General features: G+C 42.0%; 1 protein-coding gene across 1 annotated transcript in view; it reads right to left on the bottom strand.

The window, feature by feature from the left end:
• COL19A1 (collagen type XIX alpha 1 chain) overlaps positions 1-14,076 on the bottom strand; it is a 417,920-nt gene that overhangs the window by 129,466 nt on the left and 274,378 nt on the right. Inside the window, exon 15 of the mRNA XM_043890428.1 lies at positions 2,601-2,654. Within this exon, the coding sequence (XP_043746363.1) occupies positions 2,601-2,654 (54 nt within the window). The remainder of the gene's footprint in view (positions 1-2,600; positions 2,655-14,076) is intronic.

The raw sequence follows: 14,076 nt of genomic DNA, 5'->3' as shown, positions 1-14,076 counted from the left end.
GTGTATCAGACCCATAGTTGAGTTTATATTCTAAATCTAACACTTGAAATAAAATAACTACCTCTCTCTCCCAAACACTTTGACAATAAACTAAAACCTGTGGCACTGACTATTATAAACTCTTTCATATGGCTGCATGTTCCTTAATCTTCTAAATTCTTCAGTAAAGTCATTTGATCTATAGCTGAGAACTCATTCCAGGATTTGGTATAATCCTCTTCTCTCCTAGACATTTGGCAAGCTTGTCATAAAGACCTTCATCATTCAAATTCCTCCTTTGAGACAACAATTATCTTGTCTTGAAAGCAGTGTCATACATTTAGAAAACTATGTGATGGTCTAATCTTGCCTGTTAGCTTGTACCAGCTTTTCTTGTTTATAGCAGGAGACAATTACTGAAAATCCTACAATGTGTCTTCTCTTGCTAGAAAATTTGGAATAACAAAGCTGATTCCTTTAAAGACTGGATTCCAGGATGCCCAATTTATGTCTTTCCCCCCTCACTTGTTTCATAACCAATATCAACTGACACCAGTACATTGCTAAGAGAACAATTTACTTGAATGGCTAAATGGATGAAAGGAAACCAGGATAGAGCAGCAATCTTGTTTATTTTTGGCACGTGACCACACCCTAAGTGACTCCTAGGAGGTCTAGTCTAGAGCCCTCTAGTGGTGGTATAGGTGCTTCTGGTCTTTAGAGAGAGACTCAATTCACCATCTTCATTTTCTCATCTACAAAGTACATTCATTTGTTGACTCATTCATTAAATAATTAATAGCCACATGCTACATGCCAGAAGCTGTGTTATGCAATGATGATAAAGTAGAGGTTCAAAATAAATTCACAGGCAGTGGCCAGAAAGATAAGAAAAATAAGAGTTGAGTTACACAACAATGTGCTCCCTCTGCAGGAGGTTTAAGCTCATAGGACCGTGGACGATGACCCTCATGTGCTGAAAACACCTGCAAGGGCTACATGGGAGATTTGGGGACTGAGCGGAGCCCTACAGGTTGGGGAGCTCACCTGGACCTCAGGGAGAGCATTCACAACCCACAGCATTTTGAGATTGTAAAGTAAGATGGCACTATGGGTTGCAAAAGGAGGAAGGGCACAGAAAAGGATAGACAGAGAGAGGCAAAGGGCAAACTCTGAAGGGGTTAGACCGGTCTGCAGAAAATGTGGACTCCATCTAGAAGGAAAGGGATGCTATTAAAGAGCTTTCAACCAAAGACCTACACAATCAGAGTTATGATTTAAAACTTTACTCCACTTGTAGAAATTAGAGGCCAGGAGACCAGCTGGGAGAAGGCTACAAAAACAGATACAGGTTGACAACGGCCTAAATAAGGCAGTGGCATGAAGAATGAGAGCTCCTAGGACACAGAATTCACATGACTTAGGAACTATTTGGATGTGGACAAAGAGAGAGAGAGCACACATCTAGGATCATTTTAGAGTTTAGCTTTGGACAGACAACATTTGTAGCATGCAGAAGACCTCCAAGTACAGATACTGAGCAGGTGGTGGGGTATAGGAGTCTGGAACTCAGGAGGATGTCTGGGTGGAAAGAGAAGACTGAGATTATTTAAACCATGCAACATAGAAATAAGAGAAGAGGGAACAGCTTTAAGAAAGGAGACCAAAAGGATGGATCCAAAGATAGGAGAAAAATATCAGTATCTATGAACCAAGAGAATAGAGTTTCAAGGATGAAAAGTCAACAGTGTCAATTCCTATGTGTGCGTTGTGTTGTGCATTTAGTTGCTCAGTTATGTCCAATTCTTTGTGACCCTTGGGACTGCTGCCTGCCAGGCTGCTCTGTCCATGGGAATTTTTAGGCAAGAATACTGGAGTGGGTTTCCATTTCCTCTTCCAGGGGATCTTCCCAACTCAGGGATTGAACCTGCATCCCCGGTGTCTCCTGCATTGTAGGTGGATTCTTAATCTGCTGAGCCACCAGGGAAACCCATATGGCAGTGAAATAAAGTGAAGCCTTAAAAGTGCCCAGGGAATCCTGTGACTCAAGACACACTGGTGACCACAGAGGATGCAAGGCAATTCAGTTGCTTGGACACAAACCCAGACTCTAGGGCGTTGGAGAGTGAGCAGGAGCACAAGAGATGGAGCATCTCTTGTATAAGCTTGGATAAAGGAAAAGATGAGCTAACTGGCTATGAGATCTTTATGAGTATCTTTAGCAGCAACATTCTATGAAATTTTACTGGCAACACAGTTGTATCAAGAAAGGTGGGCAAACTTCCACAGACCCCTAACTGACCACCAGGTTGGATGTTAAGACATGGAGCAGATGGGGCGCAGGTGGGTTCAGCACGGGATTCGCTGATCTGGGACATGGCTTGGGTCACCCGTACAGGTGGTGTACTTACTCATGTCCAGGAATGAGGTGGGTGGGAGCCAGGGCAGCCAGCGACCAGCCTCCCTGACCTCTTGTTTGTGATGGTGAAAAGCATAGGGAACACGACCATGTTAAACAGTGGAGAGATGGAAATTATTATCTACAGGGGATTAAAGTGACCTGTAGACGAAGACACAGACATACAGACAGGCTTTGATGAAACACGCTACTGTCTACTCACAGGTGGTCCTGGAGGCCCTGGTTTTCCTGGAGGCCCTGGTTTTCCTCGTCTTCCCTGGAAACCAAACAGAAACAGATGATAAATACTGTGATTCCATTTTATTTTAAGATGAGATAGTATTAAATGGAAGTTCAAAGACAGTAAAAATTAACTCAAAGTTAAAAAACAATCCCAAGTCCACATGACCTTTAAAGGTCAGTGAAGTCTAAAAGCTATGGGACAATTCTTAACAACCAGGATGAGAACAATAGTGCTGGGAATGAATAAATCGTGACTCTTATTAGCAGCCCTTTACAGGCTGTCTACCTTGACTCTCTAGCAAAGTAATATAAAATATCTGAAAGGTTGGCTAAGATTAGCATTTTATCTGATAATTCAATGGGTTCAGGTACAATAATCAATGCATTTGTCATCTTAAATTGGTATTTTCAGAGAGTGATCTGAATTTCAATTTTAAAGGAGTTTCCTAAGGGTGAGATTAAGTATTCAAAATATATTTTTCTGGGCTCCAGCCTGGAACTACCAGTTTAGAATCTCTGGGAAAGGGATCCATGAATCTGCACTAAAAAGAAACAAAAAACAAAAAAAAACCCCAAAAAACAAAACCACTTCAGGTAATTCTCATGTTCACTAAAGTTTGAAAAGCACTTCACAAAGCTCTATTATAATTATATACCTTGTGCAAAGCATATTACCTAGCTCTTTTCTTCCTTTTGGATGGCTAAGCTGTTTTATAAGCGAAATGTTCACTCCTTGCTTATTAATCTTCATTACTGTAAATGACTGTTAACTTGCCAAGTTTACAACTAGCTAAATTACAATAGCAAGAGTCAGAATGACAGTTCTAAGTATCTGTATATTTGATATCATTTGAAGAACATTTATTATACACTTATTTTCTTAATTTTTTTCCCTTTTCTAATAGAAAGAAGCAAGCTTAGGTATGGAAAGTGTACATTTTGAATGAGAAGCATTTCTAAGTATGGTTTCTAAATATGATCATTCTCTTTCATTGTTATTAATAACTTCATTTTATTACCATATTGGTAGTACATTAATACATATTAAGGCTTGCCACTTCAAAGGTAAAAGTATTAGTGATCTTTCAACTCTTTTTGAGGAGAATTGTGAGCACAAACTCTCACAAAACTGTGAGAAAGGCCCAATTTCACTGATTAACTTTCTTGCTCTGAAAGCATCAGGCAAAATTTCCTGATTTCTTTGGTCTTCACCTAGGCTTGGAGTGGGGTAAGAAATCCAAGATAAGCAGAAGCATTAGAGCAAAGTTTGGAAGGTAGGTTAGCACATAAGACACTGTGATTGCATGGGGAACGCTGAAGGCAAGTTAAGATCCTACTATCAAAGACTCTAACAGCAGCAGTTGTTTTCAGGAAAAAAAATCATGGTTAACATCTACAGAGCAGATTTTTAAATAATTTTATTAAAACCAGAAATACAATTAGTAGTATTTTCACATACCTTCTGTTTTAGAGTTCTGAACCCTGGAGTTCTTTTTAGGGGTTGTAAGATTGGAATGAATATATAACATCTGTATACTGAATAAAAGTTATATATATGTACATACTTTACTAGTCTTGCATTTTACACATTCTGAAAATCAATATATTGCATCTTTTAGTATATGTAAGTCAATCAGCCCCTGAGGATTAATCCATGATAAAAAGTTGACTTAGAAAGTGGAAGTGCTGTAGTTTATTAACTCACAAGAGCACAAAGAAACAAAATCAATGACATGGGAGGAGGTGCTCAGTTCTTTCTTTTAGGTTGAGGTCAATTAAATCCACAGGACCAACTTCTGGTGCAGTCTCTTTTCCTTAAAGGAGACATATATTTTGCATGGGGCAGGAAGTGGGGAAAACGAAGCTACTGGTCACCTTTTACCCCAGTGTTCATACTGAAGATAAACAACTCCCAGATATTGTAACACAGCATCGGCACGGCTTAGGGTGAGGATTCGTGGTTCTGTATGGTACGGGGAAGCTTTTGAATTCTTGAACATCACTGCTGATTTACACTGTCATTCAAGTCAGCCTTGAAATTATAGGAGTGTGTGGGTGCGTCTCTGGAGGAGCACAGGGGGAATGCAGATTCTCTTCACATCTCCTTGCTAAGAGTGGACAAGCAGGCAAAATGTTTTTGAGCAGGGGTCCCCAATCTTTCTGGCATCAAAGACCAGTGCCATGGAAGTCAAGTTTTCCACGGATGGGAGTGGGGGGGATAGTTCAGGCAGTGATGTGAGAAATGGGAAGCCGTGGCAAGTCGCTGATGAAGCTCCGCTGGCTTACCCACCGCTCACCTCCTGTTGTGAGGCCCAGCTCCCCAAACAGGGGTTGAGAACCCCGGTTTTTGAGGACTGTCAAATTATCAGGACATATTATACACAGCAACTTCAGCCAGCACATATATGCAGTTTAAATGTTTGAATTTCTAGTAACATCTGAAGTACACTTCAATATTTTCTTTTCCAGCTTTACTGAGACATACCTGACATGTACTACTATATAAGTTTCATGCGTACAAACTGATGCCTTCATCCACTTCTATATTATGAATAAAGTTAGTGAATACTTCCATCGCCCTACATAATTACCATTTGTGTGTGTGTGTGTGTGTGTGTGTGTTGAGAATATTTAAAATCTACTCTCTCAGCAGCTTTCACATATAAACACAGTATTGTTAACTATAGTCACCATGCTATACATTATAATTTCCCCAAACATGCTCATCTTCTAGCTGGAAGTTTGTGCGCTTTGACTGACATCTTCTCATCCCCCGCACCCCCCGCCTTCAGCCTCTGGTTCTGTGAGTTTGGCTTTTTTAGATTCCATATTCTGGGGCTGGGGATAGGAGTACCCCCCTGATGAAGATGGAGGAACCATTTTTGTGTATTTGTTTCAACTTCCGTCTTATGTCAGGCCCTTCATTACAGGGTTCACTCTAGACCCTTTGTAAAGTGAGAGAAGAAGTGGAGACTCAGATGTGGATTGGGATGAAAATCCCGGCAAAAAGCAGATAAATGCTGAGCTGGGCATGGCCATGCTGACCAGGACACCTGTTACCAGGTCGTCTTTTGTTCAGGAGCAGCTCTGACCAGTCGGAGTCTGGCTGAATCTCCAAATGGTTGGAGACATACTGTTTCCACATAATTTCAATTGGACTAATCCAATACTTTTCTTAAGACTGGAGTATGAAGCATAAAATGCAGATCTGCCTTGTCAGGTGCCAAGGACACCTCAAAGTGCTCAACACGTAAGTTTCCTGTTTCCAATAGCGCGAAGATTATTAGACAGCGGTGTCTGTATTTGTCCAATGATTTAAACACAGTGGTGCTCTAACCTTCTCACACACCAGCACCCTCAGGGGCCTACTTGAATCCTCAGGAGGCCTAGCTGAAACAGACTGCTGTCCACACTTCCAGTCTGAGATGGGACTTCACATTTATAACAAGTCCCCAGCAACGCTGCTTTAACGGCCTGGAGACTACACTTGGAGGACTCCTGTCCTAAGCCTCAATCTCTTATTTCAAATTCAGGTGATCTTAAGTAGCCCTTAATTCTAACAGCTTAGAACAGAAGTGCTGGGTTGGTTCTGTGATCACATGTCTCTTTAAGAATAAAAACCTCACTGTCAATTTCAGGACCACTTGGATTGGAATCCCAGTCTTTTCTCTTATGGAAGCTTATTGTGTCAAGATGTCACTGCTGTAAAATTGGTACTTATACTTTGTAGCCCGTTTTAATTAAAAAAGAGATCATATGGGAAACTCCTACCACACAACATGCATTAGAATGGCTAGTTTCAAAAAACAGAAATTAAGTGTTGGCAAGGGTCTGGAGACACCAGAATGCTTATGCACTACTGGTGAGATTGTAAAGTGGAGCAACTGCTACGGAAAACACTATGCAGATTCTTAAAACTACCACGTGATCCAGAAATCCCACTTCTGGGTCTATATCCAAAGGGACTGAAAGTCAGGGTCTTGAGATATTTGCACACCCATGTCCATAAGTAGCCCTATTCAGAATAGCCAAGAGGTGGACAGTTGAGTACATAAAAGAAAAGGAGGTGCATACAACGGGACACTATTCAGCAGGGAAGAAAATTCAGTTACTGCTACAACAGGGGTAAACCTTGGTATGTGTGCGTGTCCAGTCACTCATTATGGACTATGGGGTCCTCTGTCCATGGGATTCTCCAGGCAAGAACACTGTGTGGGTTGCTGGTCCCTTCTTCAGGAGATCTTCTCAATCCAGGGATTGAACTGGAGTCTCCTGCACTGCAGGCAGATTCTTTACCATCTGAGCCTTTACCAGGGGAGCCCAAACCTGGATGACATCATGCTAGCTGAAACAGACATAGTGAAATAAGCCACTAAAAGACAAATACGGTATGATTCCACTCATATGAGGTACTTAGAGTTGTCAAATTTATAGAAACAGAAGGTAGAATGGTGTTGTCCAGGACCTGGGAGCTTGGGGGATCTGGGAAGTTATTTAATGGGAAGACAGTTGTAGTTTTACAAGATGAAAAGTTCTGGAAATCTTTTCACAGTGATGCAAATATACTTAACACTACTGGACTGTACACTTGAAAATGGTTAAAATGGTAAATTTTATGCTACCTGCTTTTTCCCACAATTAAAAACAAAAACAACTATAATATCTGATAAAATAGTAATAATAAATGTTAGTCCTTTTTTGCCCTGTCCTTCTACCATCCTTTAGCTAATTATCTATTTTTTTAATTTAAAAATAAAGTAAATTGTAGATTATTCATACAATATAATACAATATGTGATGGAAATTAATGGAATACAATTGCATGCATCGATATGGTTGAATTGTGTAAACATAATGTTCATCAATTTATATAAGGAATAAAAGCAGGCAATACTAACCTAAATTGTTAGAAGCTGCAACAGGTCACGGATGTGGGAGTTGGGAGGAACTAGGGGCATTAGTGGCAGACTTTATTTTTCTGGGCTCCAAAATCACTGCAGATGGTGACTGCAGCCATGAAATTAAAAGACGCTTACTCCTTGGAAGGAAAGTTATGACCAACCTAGATAGCATATTAAAAACAAGAGACATTACTTTGCCAACAAAGGTCTGTCTGGTCAAGGCTGTGGTTTTTCCAGTGGTCATGTATGGATGTGAGAGTTGGACTGTGAAGAATGCTGAGCACCAAAAACTCGATGCTTTTGAACTGTGGTGTTGGAGAAGACTCTTGAGAGTCCCTTGGACTGCAAGGAGATCCAACCAGTCCATCCTAAAGGAGATCAGTCCTGGGTGTTCATTGGAAGGATTGATGCTGAAGCTGAAACTCCAGTACTTTGGCCACCTGATGCAAAGAGTTGACTCATTGGAAAAGGCCCTGATGCTGGGAGGGATTGTGGGCAGGAGGAGAAGGGGACGACAGAGGATGAGATGGCTGGATGGCATCACCGACTCGATGGACATGAGTTTGAGTAGACTCCGGGAGTTGGTGATGGACAGGGAGGCCTGGCGTGCTGCGATTCATGGGGTTGCAAAGAGTCGGACACAACTGAGCGACTGAACTGAACTGACTGACCTGAGGAGCATTAGCGGGCTTACAGGGTTGCTGGTGCTGTTGTTCCGTTTCTTGGACCATGTGCTGGTTATAAGGGTGTTCGTGCTTTGTGAAAACTTACCAAACTTCTATCATCAGGATACATGCATCTTTCTGAACATATCCTATATTTCAATAAAATTAAAAAAAAACAACAGGAGATGTCTACAAAGGAATGATTTTACTTGAATTATCAAGTGACTTCACCCATCTGCATTTTCTGCATGGGTCAATATTGGCAGAAGGGGGGAAAAATCCACATCTATTTAAATAAATGACATCTACAAATTTTCAACAGTAAAAATAACCTGATGCTTCCAGGATGACTTGCAGTATGAGAGCACATGGATCTTAAATTAGCTACTTGATTTATAAACACTTGGACATCCAAGAGCATTAAGAAGGCAAGAATGCAAATAACGGATGACTGCTACTTATCTGACAGATGGTTTTTGTTGTTGATAAGGATGATGATGAGAAGGATGAGTTTCAGAAGTAATCAGACTGAAATAAAGGGTGACATGCAGACCTCAAGCCCACAGAGGAGATGTGTGTAAGTAATCTCTCTAAATTGCCAGGTCTTGCTAAAGCAGCTGGCTACTCTCCAGAATTCTCCTATTACCACGTGTGGATGTAGCACACTCTTAGGCATCAACTCAGCCTGAACAAGGTACCAAGGAAATGTCAAGTAAGGGGAGACAGGCCCTTGAGTGGCACCCACAACTGTGAAGGAGGTGTTAATTACACAGGAAAACATTACAGGCTATCTTGGAAGGTTAGTTTTCCTTTTTTACATTGTGAACGGAAATAAGATTTATGACTGATGTAAAACGTTAGCACATTTTGAAGTCAACGATATGTGAAAAAATGGGAGAATACCTGTATGAGCAATGCATAATAGCCTAAGTGAATTTTATGTCTTAACATCTTTAAAAATACATCTAAGACAGCAACGAGGCTAGTCATAAAGGTCTCATTATTTCAGGGATCAGACAAGTAGCTCTTGTAAGGACATGGGAAGAGGATATAATTCAGCATGAACAAAGGCTCAGAGCTAAGGAAAGATGAATCCATATTGTGGCGCTATTCTTGGTGTTGCTTTTTTCGTTTAAGTTAGGATCTTAAAATGTCTAAATCATGTCACTATTTCCCCATCTCTTTGTTCCCTTCCTTTCTTCCCCTTGGATGGACTCTACCTGTAACTAATGTGGCTTTTCAAAAACAAGATAGAAATGTGACAATATTAACTAGCCCCTCAGCTACAGTTGAATAAATGATAATCTGAGTAAACAACACTTCACTGAAGCACTGGCCTGGGCCAAATGGTCTGGTCTGTGGTCAATACGGTCTACAGTCACTGTTTATTATGTATGGTGTTACTAATTTGATCATGAAGATAAGTTAGTCAAGGTCTGGCCTCTTAAGTACCCTCTGATTGGATGAAACCAAAATCAACTTTTCCTTGTATGCTCCAAGCTGTCCACGAAACATAAATGTCTATGACAAATGATTATTAAAATGGCTACCACTGATCAAATGCTTGCCACGGTCCAGTCATGCTCCTCTGTCCATGGGATTCTCCAGGCAAGAATACTGGAGTGGACTGCCATGCCCTCCTCTGGGGATCTTCCCAACCCAGGGATCAAGCCCGCTTCTCTTTGTCTCCTGCATTGGCAGGCGGGCTCTTTACCACTAGCGTCACCTGGGAAGCCCCTTACATTATTTCCTTTAATTTGTCCAAAACCACTGTGGGTGGGTGATACTGTTCTCTTTTTACACAGAGAGACATGTTCAACACTGAGCTTCAAACCACTCTCCTTTTAATTGGTGGGGCTAAAATTTAAACCCTAGTGTATCTGATCTTAACACCCATAATCCTCAGGATTAAGGCTTCCTTAGGGGCACGCGGTATCCTGGTCGTTCACAATTTCAGTTACTTTGCTGCTCTAACTGTTGCGGTTCTCTTGTTTTCTCACCACCAAGCCAGATTTTTCAGACGTCCCTGTAGCTTGTTACTTTGCCTTTTGGAATTTAGGTCTTCCTGGTTCTCACCCGCTCCCATGATGGCTGTGCACCCCTGCCTGCTCCCAGCAGGCCAACCACAAGCTTCCACGTAGACTTGTCTGGACTCCTGATCATCTTGCCAAACCACCAGCTCTCTCAGACTCAATTGTGAGCTCTGTTTTCTGTGCCCGCCATTGCCAATCTCTGCCAAGGCATTTGGTTCATCTCAGTTCATGGGTGGGGCGGCGGGAGGGTGTGACTTAACTGCTTCCTGACCATCTGTGACACATTTTATCATGGTTGAGTGGCAGAGAGAGGGTGCTAGAGACATCCCTCCCCCAAAATCTGGAAGCTCACATCAGGCTGCTCACAGATTGGAGGGGAAGAACTAGGCTTGGACACTGCTTTCCTTGTCCAAGAACTATGCTCTGAGAGCTCATCTCTAAGGACTCTCAGAGCCTCAAGCGTCTTTCACTTTTATTAAGGGAGCTGTCCCATTTTCTACACCTAGAGTAGGTAAAATAAACATGTAAAGGGACAAACAATTGCACATAGACCAATAGCGTCTTATTCAAAAGAAACGTTAACAGGAAAGCAACAAGATACAGTTCTTCAGTACACTTCAGTCAGGCCAGAGGCACAGCCCTTAAATAAGAAGGAGCTCAGCTCTATCAGTCAGCACTGGAACAAAGAAATCATTTATGACATGACGACACACTTTAACATATGAAATGTACCCTTCAAGGGGTGGAATTTCAGCACTGCAGTTGTGATGAGAAGGACTGCATTGACCAGCACCAAATAAATTCGTAGGAATACATTTTGTAGCTATGCAACAACAGCCTGTAAGCAAAGAGAACTCCTGAGGATCCAGAAGATGAAACGATGAGGGTCATCCCATTTTGAGACACAAGAATTTTCAGTGCATAATTCTCAATATGCCAATTTGAATTTAATGGTTTAAATTGCATTTAGAAATTTAAACTGACTTCAAACCCTATCAAAAAGATGAGAAAATTTATTCAGTAGAAATGTACTGTGTCTTACATACTGTTCTAGGGGGAAATAGGGCTTCCCTTATGGCTCAGATAGTAAAGAATCTGCCTGCAATGCAGAAGACCCGGGTTTGATCTTTGGGTCAGGAAGATCCCCTGGTGGAGGGCATGGCAACCTACTCCAGATTTTTGCCTGGAGAATTCCATGGACAGAGGAGGCTGGTGGGCTACAGTTCATAGGGTTGCAAAGAGTCGAAAACAACTGAGTGACTGACACTAGGAGAAATATATTAATGATTAAGGCCTGGATCTTGCCTTCAAGGTAGAAGAGGAGGGACAGTTATTCACAACAGCTGTTTGGAGAGTGTTGTTCATTTGTTGTAGGTAAACTCAGGAGTTCCTTGGAGGGATGGTGAGGCTTTAGTTCCTTCCCAAACTTTTCAATAACTCTCTCCAGATTTTAGTTTGGCAGGGGAAGTGTGTGTGGTGGGGGTCACTGGGATGGGACAGAAATGTTGGGGGAGAAAGCTATCTGCACACCCTTGGCAATGAGAAGGGGCAATGAGAATGGAAGTCCCCTCTGACAGAGATGGCTTCCCCAGACACTTGTGCCCCGAGTCAGACGCGTGTCCTCTGATACTTACTGCCAACTTGTCAAGTACTGTGCTCAGAAGGCATTTCCCAGTCCACCACTACTTGCTCTTTCATAATCGACTTTAAGTATTGGGACTACGCACTGATGACCTTCAAATACTGAATGCCATGATGTAAATACTAGGTATGCTTTTTCTTGAATACTCATTTCATTTCCTTAAACCTAGCATCCAAGGTCACTTGCCAGTGTGACTGGGTAAAGGGAACTCTGAATCTGTCCTCATCCATCAGCCTTCCCACAGTTTCTCCTTCAGACCCAACCTTTCCCCAGAGTAAGGTTAGGGTGTCCTGGCAAAGCTGGTACTACCTCAGTTAGCCCTGCAAGAGACAGCTGTGGCTCACTTGCTGGATTCTTTTTATGTTCTCCTTTGACTTTTCCATCCCCTCTAGAGAAGTATTCTTCAGGCAGAAACCCCAGATACATCTTGTCCCAAGCATCCTGCTACACAGTATGTACATACATGCTGCTGCTGCTGCTAAGTCACTTTAGTCGTGTCCGACTCTGTGCGACCCCATAGACCGCAGCCCACCAGGCTCCGCCGTCCCTGGGATTCTCCAGGCAAGAGCACTGGAGAGGGTTGCCATTTCCTTCTCTAATGCATGCAAGTGAAAAGTGAAAGTGAAGTTGCTCAGTCGTGTCTGACTCTTCGAGACCCCATGGACTGCAGCCTACCAGGCTCTTCCGCCCATGGGATTTTCCAGGCAAGAGTACTGGAGTGGGTTGCCATTGATTTCTCTGATGTATATACATATATACATACATACATATATATATATATATATACATACATACATATATATATACACACACACACGCACATAAAACCTAACCAACTCTGCTTTTTCAACCACTTGATAACTTTTAACTCATCATTTGCTCACCTGTGCTTAGTCAGGTCATTCAAGATGGCTGTTGTCTTGCTCTCTGTACATCCCCTGCCCAACCAGTGCCTGCTTCACCAATATCAACTGACGTGACTGACCTTCCTATGGACCTGCTCCAGGTCCCAGCTGTGATTTTTCTCATCAAAGGGCAGTTAGGGGTCTCACAGCCCTTTGTTGGTTTCCCTGGTAACTAACGAGTCCACCCGTCGGCAGTTCAGGTCAGTTCAGTCACTCAGTTGTGTCTGACTCTTTGAGACATCAATTCCCCATAACTGGTAATGGCCCCAGGACCTTGCTTCAGATATGTAAGCTCCCCATCCATTAAACCACCAATGCCTCTGTTGCTGACTCTGGCTCTCTCTTTGGTCTTTAAGCTGGGCAAGTGCAGGCCTTATAGGCCTGTGGAGTGCAGTGCACCACCCTGCCACCTCTTCACTGCATTTTTGTAATAGAGCATATTTCCCGTTCTCAGCTGGCATGTGCCTAGATTCAATCATTAATTCATTCAACAAACATTTAATGAGTCCTTACTGTGGGCCAGATTCTTCTCTGTGCTCTGAAATTACCTCGAATCCATTCTGTCCTCATGGAGCTTTTATTCTAGTGGGAACACTGATAGTAATACATAATACAAAGTTTCTTCTCTCTGCCAGACATCATTCAAAACAATTTACATCTATGTACCCATTAAATCCAGCCACAGGACTGGAAAAGGTCAGTTTTCATTCTAATCCCAAAGAAGGGCAAGGCCAAAGAATGCTCAAACTACTGTACAATTGCACTCATCTCACACACTAGCAAACTAATGCTCAAAATTCTCCAAGTCAGGCTTTAACAGTACGTGAACTGTTAACTTCCAGATGTCTAAGCTGGATTTAGAACAGGCAGAGGAACCAGAGATCAAATTTCCAACATCTGTTAGATCATAGAAAAAGCAAAAGAATTCCTGAAAAACATCTACTTCTGCTTTATTGATTACACCAAAGACTTTGACTCTGTAGATCACAACAAACTGTGGAAAATTCTTAAAAAGATGGGAATACCAGACCACCTTACTTGACTCGTGAGAAATCTGTATGCAGGTCAAGAAGCAACAGTTAGAACTGGACATGGAACAACAGACTGCTTTCAAATTGGACAAGAAGTACGTCAAGGCTGTATATTGTCTCCCACCTTATTTAACTTATATTCAGAGTACATCATGAGAAATGCTGGGCTGGATGAAGCACAAGCTGGAATCAAGATTGCCAGGAGAAATATCAGTAAACTCAGATAGATGACACCACCCTAATGGCAGAAAGTGAAGAGGAACTAAAGAGCCTCTTGAT

The sequence above is a fragment of the Cervus elaphus genome, chromosome 28 (assembly GCF_910594005.1).
Source record: "Cervus elaphus chromosome 28, mCerEla1.1, whole genome shotgun sequence".
Lineage (NCBI taxonomy): Eukaryota > Metazoa > Chordata > Mammalia > Artiodactyla > Cervidae > Cervus > Cervus elaphus.
Note: the sequence above shows the minus strand (reverse complement) of the source record. Positions and strands in the feature narration are given on the sequence as shown.